Genomic DNA, 20318 nt, shown 5'->3' with positions numbered 1-20318 from the left:
TTAGCGTAGATCCTAATGCTGATAGCAAACAGGATTACATCATATTCATTAATAATAAATTGGATTATGAATTTTATTTTATATTCAGGCTCATTATGCAGTTGTTGTAGGTTTCGGATATACATTGTACTCCAGTTGGGAATACAATTTCGCCAAGCCTTAATGTTCTGATTGGCTATAGTTTGATTCTTGCCCTGTCTGATGCAATTTTGATAAACCATGGACTTGATTACAAACAGGAAAATCAATAAAAAGGGAAATAAACAGTTTTATTATGCTGTGTTATGACATATCATCTATAACCTCCTGATATTGTGAAACTCATCTCCCTCTAATGTGATCAGTGATAAGGGGGCTGCAGTCTCAAACCCTTAGTGGTAGAGGCACAAAACAAGTCCTTGGAACGTCACCACAAGGACTGAAAAAGTTTTTGTCAAGGGGAAAATACTCTATTTGGCAGAAAAAAAGCCATAAGAGAATACACTTCCCTTACAATAGTTTCAATAATGAGATCCATGCAACAGCCTCAATGCAACAAAAATCTACTGGAGAGCCTTGTGTTGAAGCAAACAGTGCATAGTAAATCACAACAAGTTTTAGACTTATTGGTCCTTCCTCAGGTGCTGTATAAAATGAAAAAAAAGCTTTCCAACAACTATTTAAGCCTCCATCACCTCACAACAGCGTCAAGCAGCCAATGCTGGGTACAACAGCTCCATAATGTAACAGCTACTGGAGATACCCACAATAGACACACATAGAAACATGATTTCCATTAGCCTTAAATAATGCCTCTATACAGTCACAATAAAGCCACAGATAGGGATTGTGTTGATATTTGATGAATTAAACAGCCAAGAAAAGTATCTTTTTACACTTCCTTCTTCTTCTGGGGCTTTGTAAAGTATCTTAAGAGATGGAATTACTTTCCTTGACGGGGTATTTCTCATAATACTACAGCTCATACTTTTTATACTGGAGCCTACACAGCACAGAGGACCCGGGAGATGAGCATTGCCCCTCCTTGTCCTGCATGTAAAAATCCAATTTCATGTTCTCATCTTCTCAGAATCTGTTGGTAGGCTCCAGGGAGGGCAAATCAGACTGTTTAAGATGAAGATAACATCTAACTTAGTCCACTAACCAATGACCACCAATCAGCAAATAACTTTGGCTGGTCTACAGACATGGCAGTAAGTAAAGGAAATGTATAGTAGGTTCATATGGGACACTGAATCTTAACAAATATTGCACAATGCCCCATTCCCTGTATGTGTGACCTGTACTGTACAGATATAGTAACTGTTATACAGAATGCTCGGACCTGGGCTTTTTCTATGGAAGATTAAAGATGGCCTTCCTGTAATTCGGAGCCTTCTGGATAACAGGTTTCTGGATAATGTATCCAATACCTTTATTATTAGTCAAATACAGCAAGCACAATACCTGCCATATTCTTCCTCCAGCTTCTGCTGGGCTTTCTCATAGCACTGCCTCACAGTTTGGTACCAGCTTTGTAGATCGAAAACTGTTTTCTCTGTGGTGGTGAAAAGGGATGATGTAAACAAGCAGTGTATTGATTGCAGCAGCAGTTACTCGCTAGGAATATATCACAGACCCACTACTTCAAAAGTGCCAATAAACCCTAAACATTTTCCATTTCCCTTGTTAATATCTTGTAAAGTGTATTATAGAATCTGTTATCCGGAATGTTTGGGACCTGGGGCTTTCTGAAAAAGGGATCTTTCTGTAACTTGAACTGTACCTTAAACATTAAACTAACGTTATATAAACCCAATAGGATTGCTGTGCCACCAATATAAATTCATGCAGCTTAGTGCCCATCAGGTACAAGGTACTGATTTATTATTACAGAGAAAAATAAAAATCTGGATTATTTCCTTAAAATAGATCCTATGGGAGATGGCCTTCCTGTAATTTAGAGCTTTTTTTTTTTTCTTTTTTTTTTTTTTCATTTTACCACTTTGTTTTTAGTTTCTTTTACCTAAAAACTGTTTATTTTGACAGCGTGACTATTGGATCAGATATTCTGACCACTAATTACACTGTCATGTGACTTATTTTGTTGTTTCACTGATTTGCACAATTTTTGTGGTTTTATTGCATTTTATCCCTGTATAAGTGTTCCTAATCTGTTTTTAGCGTAGCTTTGCCAGGTGTAACTTTGGTGTACAAAAATAACTTTACCTATTTTGAATTCATCAGAATGTGTACTTTCCACAAATATATGGTTTTCTGGGGGTCTGTGTATAGTTAGGGGGGGGTTACTGCACATAATACGCTGTCAGGGGGCTCTGTGTGCAAAAGCTGAGTTGGCAGGCGAGAAATCCTTATGCGCTATTTTCGTTTTGGGGTCAGTACATACTGCAGATTTTGGTATATCTATGCATATTGGGCATCAAACTGTTCAGTAGACCTCTGGTGTTCCTATTTGGGGTGATTTGCCTTTATCTGATCTTTATCAAGAAATTGTGAGAGATAAATGCGGCAAATTGCAACATTTTTATGCCATTTTCTAAATGTCATATAAAGCTGCAAACTTAGGAAAGCTTTACAGCTTGGTACTTTGGAGCAAAAAGAAATGTTTACCCATTATAGATTCGGGGGGATGTGTACTTTCCAAAAATATATGGCTTTCTGGGGTGAGTGTACTTTTTTTGTAGCATTATCCCACATAAAGGATGTAAATGTGTTGATTTTGCTGGAGCTGAAATAACAGAAATGATTAATCATATGTGGGTATGTTCACATTGGGGCCCCTACATGCCACATACTTAGGTAAACCTATACATATTGGGCATCAAACTGTTCAGTGGACCCCTGGTATTCATATTTAGGGTGTTTTATCTTGGTACCTAATGCTATGTGGGAGATAAGATGCTGCGAAGTGGAAGCTTTGAGGGGATTTTTGGAAATGTCATCAAAATTGCTAACTTTAGAAAAGCTGTGCGGCTTGGTACTTTGGAGTAAAAAGACATGGGTACCCATTTTAGATTCGGGGGATTGTGTACTTTCCAAAAATATATGACTTTCTGGGGTGAGCATACTTTTTACTAGCTTCATCCCACATATAATGATGTAAATGTGTTGATTTTGCAGGAGCTGAAATGACAGAAATGACAGTACATATGGGGGTATGTTCACATTGGGGCCCCTACATGCCACATACTTAAGTAAACCTATACATATTGGGCATCAAACTGTTCAGTGGACCCCTGGCGTTCATATTTAGGGCGTTTTATTTGGTTACTTTATGACCTGTAGGAGATAAGATACTATAGACTGGAAGCTTTGAAGCGATTTTTAAAAAAAAATCACAAATTTTGATAAAAACCAATAACTTTAGGAAAGCATTGCGACTTGATAGTTTGGAGTAGACAGACAGTTGTGCCTATTCTGTATTCCCCAGAATCTGTTCTTTCCAAAAATGTACAATTTTCTGGGATAAACCTTCTGTTAGTGGAATTTTTGGCCTTAAAATCTAAAGTATGCAGTTTTCTGGAGCAGTGCTTTGGAAATTTGGTAATGTACTGCTGGGAGTTTGTGACCTATACAAGTGAGAAATCTCCATAAAACTATATATATTTGGTATTGGCATGTTCAGGAGACATGGGACTTTCCAAATCAGTTGTATATTCGTGCATAAAATAATTTTTGTTTCTAGTATGTGTGTTTATATTATGGAAAATTTGATTTTTTTTTGCATTTTTAGACATTTAGAAGCCTATATCTTGTTACAGAATTGGAATTACACAACAATTCTACCATATTTTGAAAGCTTAGGTTGTTCTGAAAAAAACGATATATTGTTTTCCTGGGTAAACTAAAAGTCCCCCTGAGGAAAGGCCCTAAAGTGAAACAGTGCAAAATGTTCAAAAACTGTCTGGCAATACAAGTTCCGCTTTGACCAAAATGGCTGGCAGTAAAAGGGTTAATATGCTATACTGATGGTTCCTAGACTGTGGAGCTTTCCATTTCAAAAACATATTTCCAAGGGCTGGAAACTTATACATTTACATCCACAAAAACAGTTATATATTGGTAAATATTACAAAATATTTCTTCATACCAAATCAATGGCTATTTAGGTTTACTGACCCTTCACAGAAGCCATTGCCCCTCCCCTGCAGCTTTACCTATGGAGTATCCTATTAGATCATAAAGGCACTACAAATTACCCACCATGTCAGGGAAAGCAAATAAATGACAGCAGTGTGCAATACATTAACTCTATTTCACACCTTTGTTGCTTTGATTCATTCTTTCAGCAAACTTCGACAACTGCCTGTAAAACAAACAAAGTCATAAATCAGTTAAACACAAGGAGTACGGTAGTGGCAGTGAAGATGTTCCAATGACTGACAGACAAATGCAGCATTTGAGTCAATGAACATTGAACTTACAAGCGGTTTTCTTCTTCCTGTGGCAATGGGAGGCAACATATTAGTGAGATGGCACACAAGAGGGTATGTTGGTTGCTTTGGTGACCGTGACTTCTGTAGGCGGGGGGGGCAGCAATTGATATTGCCTCCCTTTGTTCGCCCATAAGCAAACTGCCATAGCGAGTAATGGGGAATGCTATTGGGCAATTTTGGTGCCACCACCTAAGCTGCTATAAATTGCAGGAGGCAAGGCAGCCTGTATGCCATTGCCCATAGGCTCCATAGGGCTATAGGTTGCCCATAGAATGGCACATGGTTGTGTTACTGAGAGACAATCTTGTGAGGACAGAGAAATAAGCACTGCTTTATGAAGCCAGCACGGTGGCATGGTGGTTTGCCATAGGGAGCACATTTACCATTTAATAGAATGAAAAAGCGATTCTGGGTGAGTAAGAACATTTGCTTGCCATGGGTTTTCCCTGAGAGATCAAAATGCCCTTAAATTCAATAATAATCATTTAAATTTCAAAATGCTAATATTTAGGGATGCACCGAATCCAGGATTCAGCTCGGTATTTAGCCAAAATTCATAATTTTTCTGCAGGATTCAGCCGAATCCACGCTCCTGGCCAAACAGAATCTGAATCCTAAAAATCACCTGCTTTTTTGTTTTGCTGTGCGTGACACTTAACCCTTCCAAAATGTAATATTTATATATACTTACAGCTTATTCAGGGCAGATTTAAAGTATAGTGCTCCCTTACAATAGAGCAATAGAGACAACAAGAAATTCAGTGCACAGTGCAAGTACTGAGTAGCCCATTTAGGGCAGGCTAGTGAATGGCACTAATGCCTCATTTTTTGTAAAAATTATTTTTAAAGGCAAACTGGCCAACTCCAGAATGCGGGTTAGACTGAGCGCTGGCACAAGTTTCTAGCAGCTGGCCAACACTACAGCGTGGGTTTGCAATAAAACTTCCTTCTCTGCAGGGAGAGCTGCCGCATTGCTGGTATGAGTATCTATGGTTCATATTCTGCGTATTATCCTAAATTATTCTGGTGGCCTACTGAAAAGTTTTGAAGGGAAATCCACCCAAACACAATTTAAGCTTTTTGAAAAGTAAACATAATTTCAAGCAACTTGGCAATATACATCAGTTAAAACATATGCAGCCTTTTTATGGTTTTTAATGTAATAATCTGGTTTGGAACAGTTCCCTAAGCCCCGCCCCCTGTTCCCCTGCTGATCTGGCTGGCTACTTTGTAACTCAAATAAAATGCACCAGTAGTCGCCTGTCCTCAACCTGCCTTCAGCCTGCATCCTCCCAATCCCACGTGGGCACACGTGATTTCAGTAAGGAAAGGAACATCACAGTGCAATGCATTGTGGGTTATGTAGTTCCTGCATGCTGTCTGTAAGCTATGGAGAAGTTGTTACAGTTTGTAACATCAGTGTTTTAGTCCCTCCTCCCCTGCCAGGATTTCAAATGGTGCAGAAAGAGAAGAACTGTTTTGCAGCTGATTTCAGCATATAAAATGGTATTTATTTATACTTATTGAAGGAACAGACTACAGTGATAGATACATTAGGGGTTTCTGCATTGTATGAGCTCTCTAACAAATTTTGGTTCAAAAGCTGGAGTTCCCCTTTAATGCGGCCTTTATACTTTTTATACTTACTTGGAGACATACATACATAACATGTAGCCACCTTTATATATATAGGAGTACTGTGCAATTTAAAACAACACAAAAACAATACAACAGATACAAATTACATTGTACGCAGTTCCATTTAAGATTAAAAGCCAGGCGGAAAAGAAAACGTCACTGCCCCATAGAGCTTGCAGGAGTCTATTCAGCCACGACATTATCCTCACAATGACTTCAGCAAACAATACAGACCAACTGATAGATTTCTGCCTGACTATTAACGGATTATTATGGAATAAAGAAGACACACCTGACCTAAGTTACAGTTGCAGTTGGCCTTATATTAGGGTGTAATATATATTAAAAGGATAATTGCTGGCTATTTATTGAAGGGAGCAACAGAACGCACGCAGGTTGCACTATGTGGCATCCCAAAGGGCCCAAAATTCATCAAGGCCCCCGCCAGTCCTCATTATAAAACTGACTCAGTGCCTTGCAGTTTGTTACGACAGACCTATAGGAGCCCAGAAGCTTACCATTCTGTGTTATCATCCAGGGCAAATAACAGTTTCAGTACGAGTATTATTAAAGCTACAGCTTGTACATCATAGCGGATATGGCTTGCTCTTTTACATGCAGGATCAAATGTCAGGCGATGGAAATCATCAATTCCTGTCTTCTCTGCTACCTGGCAAGTCCATTGTTGTAGCTCATCTGGTGAAAACAAGGAGAAGGAAACATAATGGTTAAACCTCGCAGTTACTCACAGTGCCATTACCTGCCAGAATGATTGCAGAGCCATGTTTGCAGTTGTTACTATAAAATGGATAACCAGAGGGAAGGGCTTATAGCAGAACAGATGGAAGGATACTGATATTTCTGTAAATGTCTGTGCATCAGTACAAGCTTACACAATCATAACTAAGCACAAATGAGAAATGAAGTGAAAAGTAAATAGCGGATATGGTTGAACTGGCAGGACTTTACAAGTTTGTAACTCATTTTTTATTTACAGGAGAATAAGGCAAACATAAAATTCTCCCATAAAATTCTGCAAGAGAAAACAGAAAACCAATATAACATTCTCATTAAACTCCTAACCTATCAGATGTGAGCTTTCATTCCTAAGGCAAACCTAAGGTTGGCAGCCTTTCCTTGTTATGTTCAATTATTGTTTTGTAAATAGGTTATATTCCTATCTCACAAGTAAAAACTAATGTCCAAAACTATTATGTGTATTTATGGTTTGGTCTTACACATTCCCGTGAGTTTGTGCTTTTGCAGCAACTTACTGACGCCGTGCACTGCTACATCATGTACTTCTATTTGCTCTCTAATTGCTTGATCCTACACTATACTCAGCAATGGAGACTTTTTTTTATACTAATACTCTTTAAAAACCTTCAATTACATATGTTGCTTGATTGAAATAAAAGATGTTGCCTGAGAAAAGAACCCACGGTGCTGCCCTTAAAGGAGAAGGAAAGGCTAATAGATTAGCTACAGCAGTGCCACCTAGAACACTATATTTATTCTGCAGAAAGCTTTACCATACCTGAATAAACAACCCTAGAAGCTCCCTCGGTTTGCTTATAATAGTAGCTGCCATTTTAGCTTGAACTCAGTAGCTTCCAGCTGCAGCTCTAGTTGCTGGTAGCTCAGATCACACATTCTGTTGGGACGGGAGAGTGAATTCTTATTGGAGGAGGGAGCAGGAGAAGGGAGAGAGCTGCTCAGACTTGAGAAGAAGTCTGATACATAAGAACATGTTTACACATGTTTTTTTTTTTTTTTAACAGTCTCCCATTTGAAATTCAAGTATATTGGAAAGTGCGATAGAGATAGAGAATTTCTTTTATAATGCAAAATAAAGTCTTTTGGATGGTGATGCCCTTTAAAGGGGGTGTTCACCTTTTTTTTTTTTTTTAAAAGGTGTTTATTTATTCATTTGTAACATAAAACAACATAAAACATTGACATTGGTTCTACAAGCGTTTTCTTTTCATGCCAGAATGTAACGGTACATTGGGTTAAATAATCAGTAATGTCCTACTCAAAATGGTGTTCAGATTCCTATCAAGGAGGGGAGGGTTTGGGATTGCCAGTGGAGGTTTGAGTTCCCAAGGAGGCCCCTGTGGCGTTATTCCATGGCTTCGACCCATGTTCCCCATATCTTGTCATACTTTTGAGGGCATCCTCTTGCTATATAGGTGATTTGTATCAGTGGTAGAAGGGCTTTAAGTAAATTGAGCCAGCTGGCAATTGTTGGGGGAGAGTGTGCCATCCATTGAAAGAGGATGGTTTTCCTGGCATAAAACAGTAGTGTTCTATAAAGGATGCGCAATGCTGTTTTGGGGGTAATGTCATCCACAATGCCAAGTAGGCAGACCTTGGGACTGAGTATTTTAGGTAAGGATGTTGTGTTTTGGATATGGTCTAGGACCTGATTCCAAAATTGGTGTATTTGTGGGCAAGACCACATCAAGTGAAAGTAGTTGGCCTCTGGGGCACCACATTTGGGGCACTGGGACGAATTGCGGATTCCCATACGGTATAGTCGAAGTGGGGTCAGATGGAGTCTATGTATGATTTTAAACTGGATTAACCTGTCTCTTGTAGAGATCAGATAGTCATAGGCCCTGTCTGTCGCTTCCTCCCAATCTTCATTGTCCAGCTCCGGTATGTCTTGGCATCAGGCTTTTTGAGCTGTCAGAAAGGGAGATTGGAGGGTGGAGAGGAGCAGGGAGTATAGTGTGGCAATCAGCTTTTTGGAAAGGGGGTTTCGGAGGGTAGTTTCGAGCTTAGTGAGCGTAAAGGGAACTATAGTTCTTTGGAATTGGTGTCGGAAGGCCTGTTGGAGTTGTAGGTATGAGAACCAGGGTAGCAGCTCTCCTGTGTCTGCATGTCTAATCTGGTTCCTAGGTAGCAGGGCCCCAGCGTTGGTCACATCTCCTAGTGTGCGTATGCCCCAGTGAGGCCATATTCGGTATGGGGCAATTTGTTGGAAGTTGGGTAAGTAGGAGTTTCCCCACAATGGCAGGCCTGGAGATAGGATTGGAGACTCCAGTTTGTATAATTTTAGTGTCTTTTGCCATACTTTGTAGGGTGTCACAATGACTGGGTGATTGGTCTGAATATCTGATAATTTACGGAATGGGATATATTTTAATGATTCCATTGAGCTAGCTAGGGCTGCCTGTAGTGGGACATTAGGGTTGGTAAGATCAGGAGAGAACCACCATTGTACATAGTAGAGCTGTGCGGCTAGGAAGTAAAATTGCCAGTGTGGGAGGCCTAGGCCGCCTTCTGTAATTGGTGCTCTAAGCTTGGCTCTGGAGAATCTGGGAAGTTTATTGGCCCACAGGAAAGCTGTCTGTGTTTGGTCTAGGGAGGTGAAGAATTTGGATGGAATGAAAATAGGTGAGTTATGGAAAATATAGAGAAATTTAGGAAGGAATATCATCTTTAGCAGGTTGATCTTGCCCCAGATAGATAGGGGGAGGTTGGCCCATACCTGTAGTTTCTCTTTCATGGCTTTAAGGATAGGATCTAGGTTATTGGGAATAAAGTCGCTCAGTTCCTTCCGTACTTGGATGCCCAGATATTTAAATGCTTCAACCCATTGCAGGGGGGTAGGAGGGAACATATTGGGGTTCATATTTGGGTCTATAGGGAATACACTAGATTTGTCCCAGTTGATTCTCAGACCGGAGAAGTACCCAAAATGTTTCACTATGCGTAGAACTGTCTGTAGTGAGGCACCGGGGGAGTCCAAATACAGTAAGACATCGTCAGCATATAAGGATATACGTTCCTCCACAGCCCCCAGTTTGAGACCTGTAATTGCTGGGGAATGTCGAATCAGGATGGCAAGGGGCTCTATTGCTAAGGCAAACAGGAGGGGTGATAGTGGGCAACCTTGTCGTGTACCTCTGGATAGAGAGAATTCTGGGGATAGATGTCTGTTTACGTTGACTCTTGCTGTTGGTGCTTCGTACAGCATCCCCACCCATTTACTAAACTGAGCGCCAAGGCCAAACTTCTCAAGAAGTTTCAGGAGGTAAGGCCATTCGACAGAGTCGAAGGCTTTGGCTGCGTCAAGCGAGACTATTACTCGTGAACCTTTATTGATATGGTTGGCATGGATATTAGTAAATAACCTACGGATGTTTATATTGGTAGACCTGTTTGGCATAAAGCCTGTTTGGTCGGGCTCGGGTGTTCACCTTTTAGTATGATGTAGACAGTCATATTCTGCAGATTTTTATTTTTTTTTTGTTTTTGAATGATTATAATTTTTGTTCGGCAGCTCTCCAGTATGAAATTTTAGCAGCTTTCTGGTTGCTAGAGACCAAATTACCTTAGCAACCAAACAGTGGTGTGAATAAAAGACTGGAATATTACTTGAATGGATAGATAAGTAATAAAAAGTAACAATAATAAAAAAAATAGTGTAATAAATAAACAAACTGAATAGGAGTAGGCCCAGAGCTTGAGAGAGTTGCACCCCAATTACAATTATTTGGCTTGGGGTTTATTTACTAAACACTACTTGGTTTCATGCCCAGTTAGAAACCCTCCTCTCGTCCTACATCTCTACATTTCTCTGTAGAAATATCTTAGCAGATTAGTTTGCAGGTGAGAAAGCGGAGTAATAGAAAGACTTTTTATAAAAATGAAGACCAACTGAAAAGATGCTTAGAATAAGTATGTCTGTCTATAACAGACTGAATGTTCATTTTAGACATATTCCATAGTTTGTTCCTGTTTTTTTCATGTGTTTAAGAGGTGAAAACAAACCAATCTTATTATTAGAAATACTGAAAACATTCTTCCGCCTATAAATTGTTGTTGGATCTGTGCTTTCACAATGTGCGTACGGTTCATTTACTTAAAGAATTTCTACAAACTTTTTTCAATCTCAGTGAACCTGTTTGACATCATTTATTCAGAGATAATGACATCCCTCTGTATGTAACACTATGTTCTCTTTATTGCTAGCAGTTGTGCCCAACACCTTCTGAGCCTGCCATACTGGTTTATTTCACTAAAAATAGATCCACAACTGAATGTAATCGACCTCAAAAACAGTCAAGTTTGCTTTAAGCGTTTGCTGGAAAGGGCTCCCCAAGCGACTTACAGAGATTATACATCGTTGCCATCAGTCTCTGTCCCCCTGGAGCTTACAATCTAAGTTTCTCATCACATTTACACACACTAAGGTGAGTTACATCAGGAGCCATTATTGTGTGTGTATGTTTTTGGAGAGTCAGAGGAAACAGGAGTACCCATGGAAACTCCAGCTCGTTGCAGATGTGCCCTGGCTGGAATTGAACCCCAGTACTCCAAGGCAGCAGTGCTAACTGTTGTGCTACTGTGTTGCTCGCATTACTGAATAAAGTCTCTTCTACATAGACAAGCCATATTGGGTTGTCTATATTTTATCTAATAGTGGTGGAACCACCTAGCCATATTTCCTACAGTCGCCACTTTCTGCCCTCAGCGCCACATATGCACATTACAAGCTCCCATAGGAATCAGTGCACATTGACTCCTGCTGTGTATTAACTCCCACTGCCGATGAGACTTTGGGGCACATTTACTTATCCACAAACGCTCCGACCGTTCGCTTGATCGGTCCAATTGTATTTTCTGTGACTTTTCAGATGCTTGCACAACTTTTTAGGCGGTTTTGCGACTTTTTCGATGGTTTTGCCGCTGTTTACAATCACTCGGTACGAAAATTTTATGTCTTTCGGATCGCCAATACGATATTATCGTGACTAATACGATTTTTTTCAGAAGCATTTTTGTGATATTTGCAATCTTCAGAAGTTTTCGTTTCCAATCCGAATTTTTCCCATTCGGGATTCGAACTTGTGTTTTGATCAATCTGCCCCTTTGTGCATGCACAGTGCCAAGGGCAACTGGTCAAGAGTCCAAAGATGGTGCTGGTTAAAAGAAGGCTGCATGGTCCAGCAGAGTTTTACAGAGAAGCAGCAACGGAGTTTGTTATAGAACCATTACAAACTAAATGAATCCAGTATTTACAAAAGGTGGCATTTATATGGTACTGACTACAAGGTGATAGGGTTTTCCATTTATTTATACAAAAACAGACTTTTTGAATAGGGCTTGTTACAGAGCTATACCGTCTATTGTGGATGATTGTATGCCTGATAATACCCTATTAATAGAGTAGGGAAAAATACTGGGTACAACTTTACTCTTCAAACACTTGTCTAACACAAAAACCTTATGAATACAGTAATAAATAAAAGATGTGCAAAATATTCTACAAATGTTATAGATATGTAGAACTGATCAAGGAACATGCTATAGAGGTGGGGTAACCACCACTGTCATGACCACTGTCATCTTGGGTGGGACTGTGTCCTAGTAGCTGTAGGGTTACTAGACCCCTGGGTAACATTATTTGGTAAATCCACATTATGAGAAAATGTAAAACCCAATTTTTTTTGCCTACTATGAGGTGTATTCCAGCTAGCTAATGGAAAAGCCTACCTCCAAATGAGCAAAAAGAAGATGGTGGATTGTGACCAATGATAAAAATACTATCATATGTACTATTACTGTAGGTATTTTACACTTTGGGACCAAAGGGAACAACAATGGCACTAGATGGAAAAATATAGCGGCACATGTTTGTACTGGTATTATATGTACTTATTTGCATTGCCATCTGAAGGTTTAGAAGTGACTGGAAACAAATGAATGTAAATTATACTACTTGCAACAAAAATAAACTTTAAAGAATATGTTCCTACTTGCAAACACTGATATGCATACAGGTTCCCATCATTCAGTAGACATGTAAACCCTACATTTTTCTATATTTTTATATGAATGAGACGGAGTTTGATTTTCAAACAAGCCCTAAAAGCAGATGAAGAAACCTAGTTAAACAAATGAAACAAAAATGATTATATTTGGTCATGTATTTATTGAAAACAAATGATCCAATAACATAAATGTGTGTGGCAAAAGTAAGTGAATGGCGCTCTCAGTATTTGGTGTGACCCCTTTGTGCAGCAAGAACTGCAACTGGACGTTTGCTGTAACTGTTGATCAGTCCTGCACAGTGACTTGGAGAAATTTGAGCTCATTCCTCCATACAGAACAGCTTGGATGATTGTGGATTTTTCTCAGATCTTTCCCCAACATTGCATTTGGAGTAAGGTCAGGACTTTGACTTGCCCATTCCAGAACTTTAAGGAAAACCAGGTGACTTGTACTGTACCCAACTGATTGAACCTTGGGCAAAACGAATAAATGGCGACCATACACATGTTGTTCTATTCATTTGGGCAGACCCATTCATTGAAAATCAGCTACCTTCACATTTCATTTCTTCCGGAATAAGCCCAGAGTACATTTTCCTTACACACATCTAGATTGTAAGCTCTACGGGGCAGGGACCTCCATCCTCTTGTGTCTTTGACCCTTAACTTACTGCAACTGTATCTTGTATTTATTGTTATACTTTGTATTTATCTATTATTATCTGTGACCCCCTGTTTGTATTAATGTATTCTACTGTACAGTGCTGTGTACATAAGTAGCACTTTTTAAATAAAGACATACATATGTTGTAAGGCCGTCACGGTATTGATAAGCGAAATGGGTGCAATTCCATTAACCGCTTAGAGCAGGAAACACATTCTTCGAATTGCTTTTCAACTGCTTGTACCTAATCTTTTTGTGAATTTTAGTTCCTTGTCCTGTGTGTTTAAGAATTTTGCCCTTGATAAAGTGAAACTTCCTGCTACATCAGGTGTTATTCAATTATGTTTTAAAATAAGTTGTGTAATTAACCCTAACCCAGTGTTTTGGGTCATAAAGCAGACTACCAGACTTAATGTGGGTCCCCTGCTAAATAAATGCATTTGCAAAAAACTATCCTACATAAAAGACAGGACAGGCAAGGCAGATCGTTAAATATGGTGCCGACATATGGTTGTCTGTTCCAGACCTGAGGGTTCCATATGCATAATTGGCGTGTTAGTCCAATTGAAATACTGTATGAAACAGTGCAGCAGCCAACAAGGATGGCTATATATGCCATGTATTGCTGCAAATCACAGCAACTTGAATGCAATTAAAGGGATTCTGTCATGGAAAAACATGTTTTTTTACAAAATGCATCAGTTAATGTGACATGGAGCTAGCCATACTCTTAGTTTCCCAGGTGCCCTTAGCCATATAATTTCTGCTCTCATAAACTTCAGTCACTCTTTACTGCTGGGCTGCAAGTTAGAGCGATATCACACCCTCCCTTTCCCCCAACAGCCAATCAGCAGAACAATGGGAAAGTGGCAAGACTTTGTCGCCTGTATTGCTAAAAATGCTCCCATGCCCCACTTAATGGTAGATATGTTAACAGCACTCAATAGTAAAACTCCAAGCCTGGCTCACCCAAGTCATAGCTCCTCCAGTCACATTGAGTAGGAGAAACAATAACTTATCTGAAAGCAGTCACATTGTTTAGAGTTGGCTCTTTTTGAAAGCTCAGGATCAGGCATATTGACCTGAGATGGCACCTACACACCCATATCACAGCTAAAAAATAAATTTTTTGGTTCAAAAATAACATTTTAAATGGTAAAACAAATTATTCATAATGTACACAATTTAATTTAATAATAAAAAGTACACCATAACAATCATGACAAAAATCCTTTTAAGTTCCTTCCTCTAAAAGGACTACAACAGTCTGAAATTCAGAAGCTCTATTGTTTTTCCTTACACTTCATTGTCAGAGGCTAATGCTTACAATGTTAATATATATGAAACAACTTTTAGGAACTACTTGCACACAACTAATGGTGGCAGCAGTAACCTGTTTGTGTATGAGGCTACTGACTGACAAACCATGATCCTTGCCTGTCCTGAAGCAACTGGACTAGCAGAGATTTTATCGTTACATCTAACTGTAGGTGTATCTGTATTTCCAGTTTAACATGAAATTCTAGCGCCAATTACATTCTTAAAAACTTGTGCATTCAGCAGGATAATTAAGAAAAGCATTTATAGTTATATTATTGCTGAAGGGCTTTCCTATTTTCAATAAAGGTGTTACCAAATGTATATTCTGCCTTGTTTCATCCACTGCTTTTTCCCTTTATCATCACCACCAGGCAGGCTGATAATCTTCTTATAGGGAACCAGCACAGGGCATGGCCCAGTATTACTGTTTGTTGCCAGAAGACCGATATACCCCCAACTATACCCCCAAACAATGTAGGTCTATAAAAATATATTGTATAAACAGCTCATATGTAAAATCCTGCTTCATCTAAATAAACCATTTTCATAAAAATATACATTTTTTTAGTAGTATGTTCCACACTACTTCCTGTTACAGTTAGAGCTGCAGTATTTCCTGTCATGTGATCTCTAAGGAAGCACACAGTCCATCATTAAATAGTGGCTTGAGGAAAAGGATGTAAAAGGGCAATATTTACTGATATATATATTCCAGTTTGGTGAGATTCTTTCATAGGGCACTTAATATGATATAAACTATCTGTTGGTTAAGTATTCATTCTGGGGGTATAGTTTTCCTTTAAAAACAGGAACATTTATCACAACAATGTGTAGAGTCACTGAAAACAATGACATATTCATATATACAACCTTCAACTTATAAAAATACTACTAATTTCCAAGTTGAATCCGAGGAAGGCCTGACAAACTATGTCTAGAATAGGTATTGATGAAAGAAGGGTTTCTCATCTCCTAAGGCACTGCTCCACTATAGACCTGTTCTACTGCTCTTTTGAAGATGAGTGTTAGTGCTGGCTTGACCTGTTTAGTAATGCTAAAAGTGTGGATGGTATAATTGGTCTTTAGTTTTCCTTTAATATGCTCCATGTGTGTTCCAGACTAAAGGCACCCCATCTAGAGCCAGTATGACAGAACAATCACTCACCTGGCAGGTTGGCTTCTATCAGGTACTTCATGCAAAGAACACTGGGGTGTAAGTAACAGTTTTTCGTTATTGGGGGGAACTGAGGCAAATCCAAAAAGGCTCCAAGTTCATAAGCCTTGCTCAGGATATCATTATAAACTGGAAGGGCCTAGAAAAGAAATGACAAGGTTAGTACATCTGTTTTGCTTTTCATCAATGCAAGAGTTTAAGAATAATGAGCATTATGCATAAAAGCCATATTTTATTGAACATTTTATTACCAAGTTTTAGGCCTAAATAGAAAAACACTTACTGTACAACACTGCTGCAATTAGCACTGCAAGCTGAATATAGGATAGGGTTAGGAACCTGCTATGACTTCTATCAAAGTTGCACAGTGTATCCACCCCAATCTGAGTACACAGGTAAAGGACAAGGCAAGCGTTATTCACTGGGGAGTGCAAATTTGTTATCCCCCTTCCTCTCCATTATATATGATCACTAGCCCTCTTGTCACTTCACAGTGAACCACTGGTTGTCAGGGACTGTTCATATATGCAGTAAAGTAGAACTGACAAAAGATGGTGGAACAGTGCTCAACAAATAGTACCCTGGACCTGTGCTCTTTTGAGCGGAGAGGAGAACTCACACAGGTTCCAAAGTTAGAGAATATAATGCTTGGATGGATGCCTTGCATATTAGAAACCCGATTTGAACACTACTTGCTTTTGCTTTTAGGCTGAGGGCATATGGAGCATTAGCTCTGCTGCTCTAAGCCAGTGGTTTTTTTTGCAGGTGGAGAGAAGTGGATCCACTCCCTACCTCAGCTCCGTTGATCTGTACTTAAAAGAGAAGCTTCCGCTTGCATGCAGGCACATGGAACAAAGCAGATGTTGGCCCAAAAACGCAAAAGTAGGCACAGAAGTGGAAGCTGTACTTTTAGGAGCATGTCAGTGGAGCTGGGGAAAGAAGCAGATCTCAGCCTGCAAACAACCAGAGTAGTGGAGCTAACGCTCCATGTGTCCTGGCCCTTATACTTCTAATTTGAATTAGCTCAGGGTCAGAAATCTTTCAACTCTAACCAAGACCTGCACCTAACGCCCCTCTTATGACTCATATATGGATGGAATCAGCCACCATAGTAGAGGGGTTATGACTTGCATCATGAAAGAGGAAGACCATGTTTTTAAGCAAGACCCACTATCTGCCCAAACCTGCATCTGGGGCTCACTTTCTTGGCCTGAACCCATGGGTCCTGTGGATTCGGGTCATCCCACTCATCACTAATCCACTAGTCAACTTGTGTGCAGAAAGTAGATGAAGGCAATATACTGTATATATGACCACTCGTGCAGCCTGAAACCCTACCAACATGACAATAATATAGGCCTGCGAATGTTGAGCGTTTGCTTTAACACTCGGCCATGGCAGGACAAGCAGATCAGCCTTCACCTTATGACCTAGAGCCACAAAATAATTGGCTGTTGGCTTACTCAGGGTGGCTTCTGTGATGAGGACCTTGATATATATAAATATTTGTTTGCTCTATTAGGGCAGAGTGCAGTTCTGCTCACTGTATTAGCACACCCAGATCCCCTCCACCAGGCTCAATAGCAGAACAGATAAGCATGTCAAGGGTGGTCATTAGGTTTGCTGCATCATGCGGCAAGAAGGCCAAAAGCAAACCCAGCCATACCAAAAAGAGGGAAATGTAGATCAGTAGCATCTGGTTGGCTAATTGCTGTGTATTCCAAACAATTTTAGAGTGGGACCCATCTATGCAATTTTACAGTTAATACCATTTCCATAGACACTCCCTAGCTACATTTGCTAGAGGGTTCAATGCAATCATTGGAATAAGCAGCTTTAGCAACCCCTGTTGTAAATAACTGCGACAGGAAAGGGTGCGGGTTGGGAAATTCCAACTTGTACATTGCTAACTCTGTGTGACAGTTTCATTGGGAGGTTTCATATGGTTGATGTTGCCATTATGCTCATGAAACCTTTTGCTGTCCACTAAAGCCCTGTGACTGATATATATCTGCACATAAATACAAATATTCTAGTCTAATATGGACAGAAGCTGACTCAAAAAATCTGTTGGCACTTTCCATAAGCCAGCGATTCCCAATCAGTGGATCATAAGCAATATGTTGCTCACCAACCCCTTGGATGTTGCTCCCAGTGGCCTCAAAGCAGGTTCTTATTTATGAATTTCTGGCTTGGAGGCAAGTTTTGGTTGCATATAAACAAGCTGTATTGCTAAACAGAGCCTACAGGCTGCCATTCATAGCTCTTATTTAGCACCCCCATGAACTTTTTTTCATGCTTGTGCTGCTCCCCAACTATTTTTACATTCAAATTTGGCTCACGGGTAACAAAGGTTGGGGACCCCTGTCATGAGCGGACACTAACCATGCCAAATAAATACCTGCAAAATCCCAGTGCTAGGTGAAAGTAAAATGTAGCCTACTTGGTTCTTTAGAGGAATGGTGCACAAATACTGGTCAGTTAGTGGGGGGAGGATAAAAATAATCCAAGTACATGTCTGCACTACAGAATGTACTTCTACGGGTCAGCACTGATACAAATGCACAGCAGTAAGGTCTTCCCAGCACATATTGTTCTATATCTTCATATATTAATCCACCATTTATGTGTTCATCTGTATCTGCTATTTCTACAGGACATGGAATCATCTCCTAGCCCACCAATGAGGGCAAACCTTTGGTCAGGTCCCTCCATTAGCTCCTACTAGTTTTCGTCAGCCCCACAATTTGGGAAAGAAAGCAATGCCTTAGAGTTTAATAAAATTAGCTAAATGCAGGAATATGTGCCAATTACCTATGACTTTAAATTAACAGAATGCAACCCAATCATTTTAATTTTCTATTGACGTTGAAGAAAGCAAATAGAATTGCACAGAAATTCCAGGAGCTATTTTATTCTGCGTATGGAACTATATGTGAACCTGCACCGTGTTAATTACTTATTAAAGGGGATTTCTGTTGAAAAAGAAGTTGATAGTTCAATGCGTAGGTCGTGAAACGCTGGGAAAAAATATTTTATTGAAATCTCACAAAATATATCAAGGTTTTGTTTCCATGATTAAGTCATGTCAGAGACAGGTAAGGACAAGCCCCAGTTTCAGTTGCACAACGCCTTCCTCCCAGGCAAATGAGCTGACAATAAGCCTGAAAGAAACTACCTGCTGCACTAAGGTGAATAAAGGAGGCCTCACCCAGGCTGACAGCAGGACTCTCAAATGAACCCACGGAGATGTGACTGGGAAATTTTTTAATGCAAAAAAGCAAAATTCAACTTATCTTGAATACAGACCTTACAGGCACACACACACATATATTATCTTTGTTATAAATATTATATTAATATTATATATAAGGAGCCAAAAGTATTTATGCAAGTCATGGCACACCATAATGCATTGTTTCTTATACAGGTCAGGGATCGATTTTCTGGGACCTGGGGTCCTACAAATACAGGGTGGCTGAGCAGCATGGAGCACTTTGACTTAAAGGAGAACTAAAGCCCACCCCCCCCCCCACCAGACAAAAGCCCTCTGGAACCGCGCTAGCAAGCTCTGTGCCACCAAACTGATCCAAAGAGAACATGAAGATTCAGAAGATAGTGCCTGCTAGCTCCGCTGCAATGTTCTGCTTGTATAGGTCAGCTTTACCTGTTCACTGAAACAGACTCTTCGGGGAGGGGGCTCTTTAGATGGCAGTGGATAAGGGCTATTATCTGGGGGGAGGTTAGTTCTCCTTTAAAGCTACTAAAAACATTTTAACATTAAAAAGGCCAGGATGGTTTCACTGTTCATATGGATATATAAAGAGAAAAAGGGCAAATCTGTAAAAAATAAAAAAACTGCATGTTTAGATAGGACTTTACACTGTATTTGGGAACATTCTGGGAAATGGGTTTTTGCATAATAGATCTGATCCTGGTGACAAAATTGACACCACTAAGCAAAAGTTATAACTGATATTATTAAGCATGGTTATTAATACAAAGCCTTTTGTGCATCATAAAGTGCTATGTATGTATAATCATATGTAAGGATAAAAAAATCCAATATACTGTAATACATCATCATTAGATGCACAACCCAAACTGTGCCCACTTTTCAATTTGCCCTTTCTTGCCCTATATTTTTTTCAAATATAGTGTGTGTGTGTGTGTGTGTATATATATATATATTTTTTTTTTTTTTTTTTTTATTTATAGCATTACTTTTTCTCAGTACCAGCACATCTTCTACATAGGGGTGTATTATTTTCCCCATTGTGTCAATGTATACAACTACAGTA

The 20318-nt window shown here is 39.5% G+C and overlaps 1 protein-coding gene across 1 annotated transcript in view; it reads right to left on the bottom strand.

Annotated features, from left to right (window-relative positions):
• Positions 1-20318, bottom strand: part of taf1b (TATA-box binding protein associated factor, RNA polymerase I, B) — a 52966-nt gene that overhangs the window by 16106 nt on the left and 16542 nt on the right. The window contains exons 9-12 of the mRNA XM_002938888.5: positions 16009-16156; positions 6593-6770; positions 4263-4306; positions 1447-1537 (exon numbers count right to left, since the gene is read on the bottom strand). Coding sequence (XP_002938934.1) covers positions 1447-1537; positions 4263-4306; positions 6593-6770; positions 16009-16156 — 461 coding nt within the window. The remainder of the gene's footprint in view (positions 1-1446; positions 1538-4262; positions 4307-6592; positions 6771-16008; positions 16157-20318) is intronic.

The sequence above is a fragment of the Xenopus tropicalis genome, chromosome 5 (assembly GCF_000004195.4).
Source record: "Xenopus tropicalis strain Nigerian chromosome 5, UCB_Xtro_10.0, whole genome shotgun sequence".
Lineage (NCBI taxonomy): Eukaryota > Metazoa > Chordata > Amphibia > Anura > Pipidae > Xenopus > Xenopus tropicalis.
Note: the sequence above shows the minus strand (reverse complement) of the source record. Positions and strands in the feature narration are given on the sequence as shown.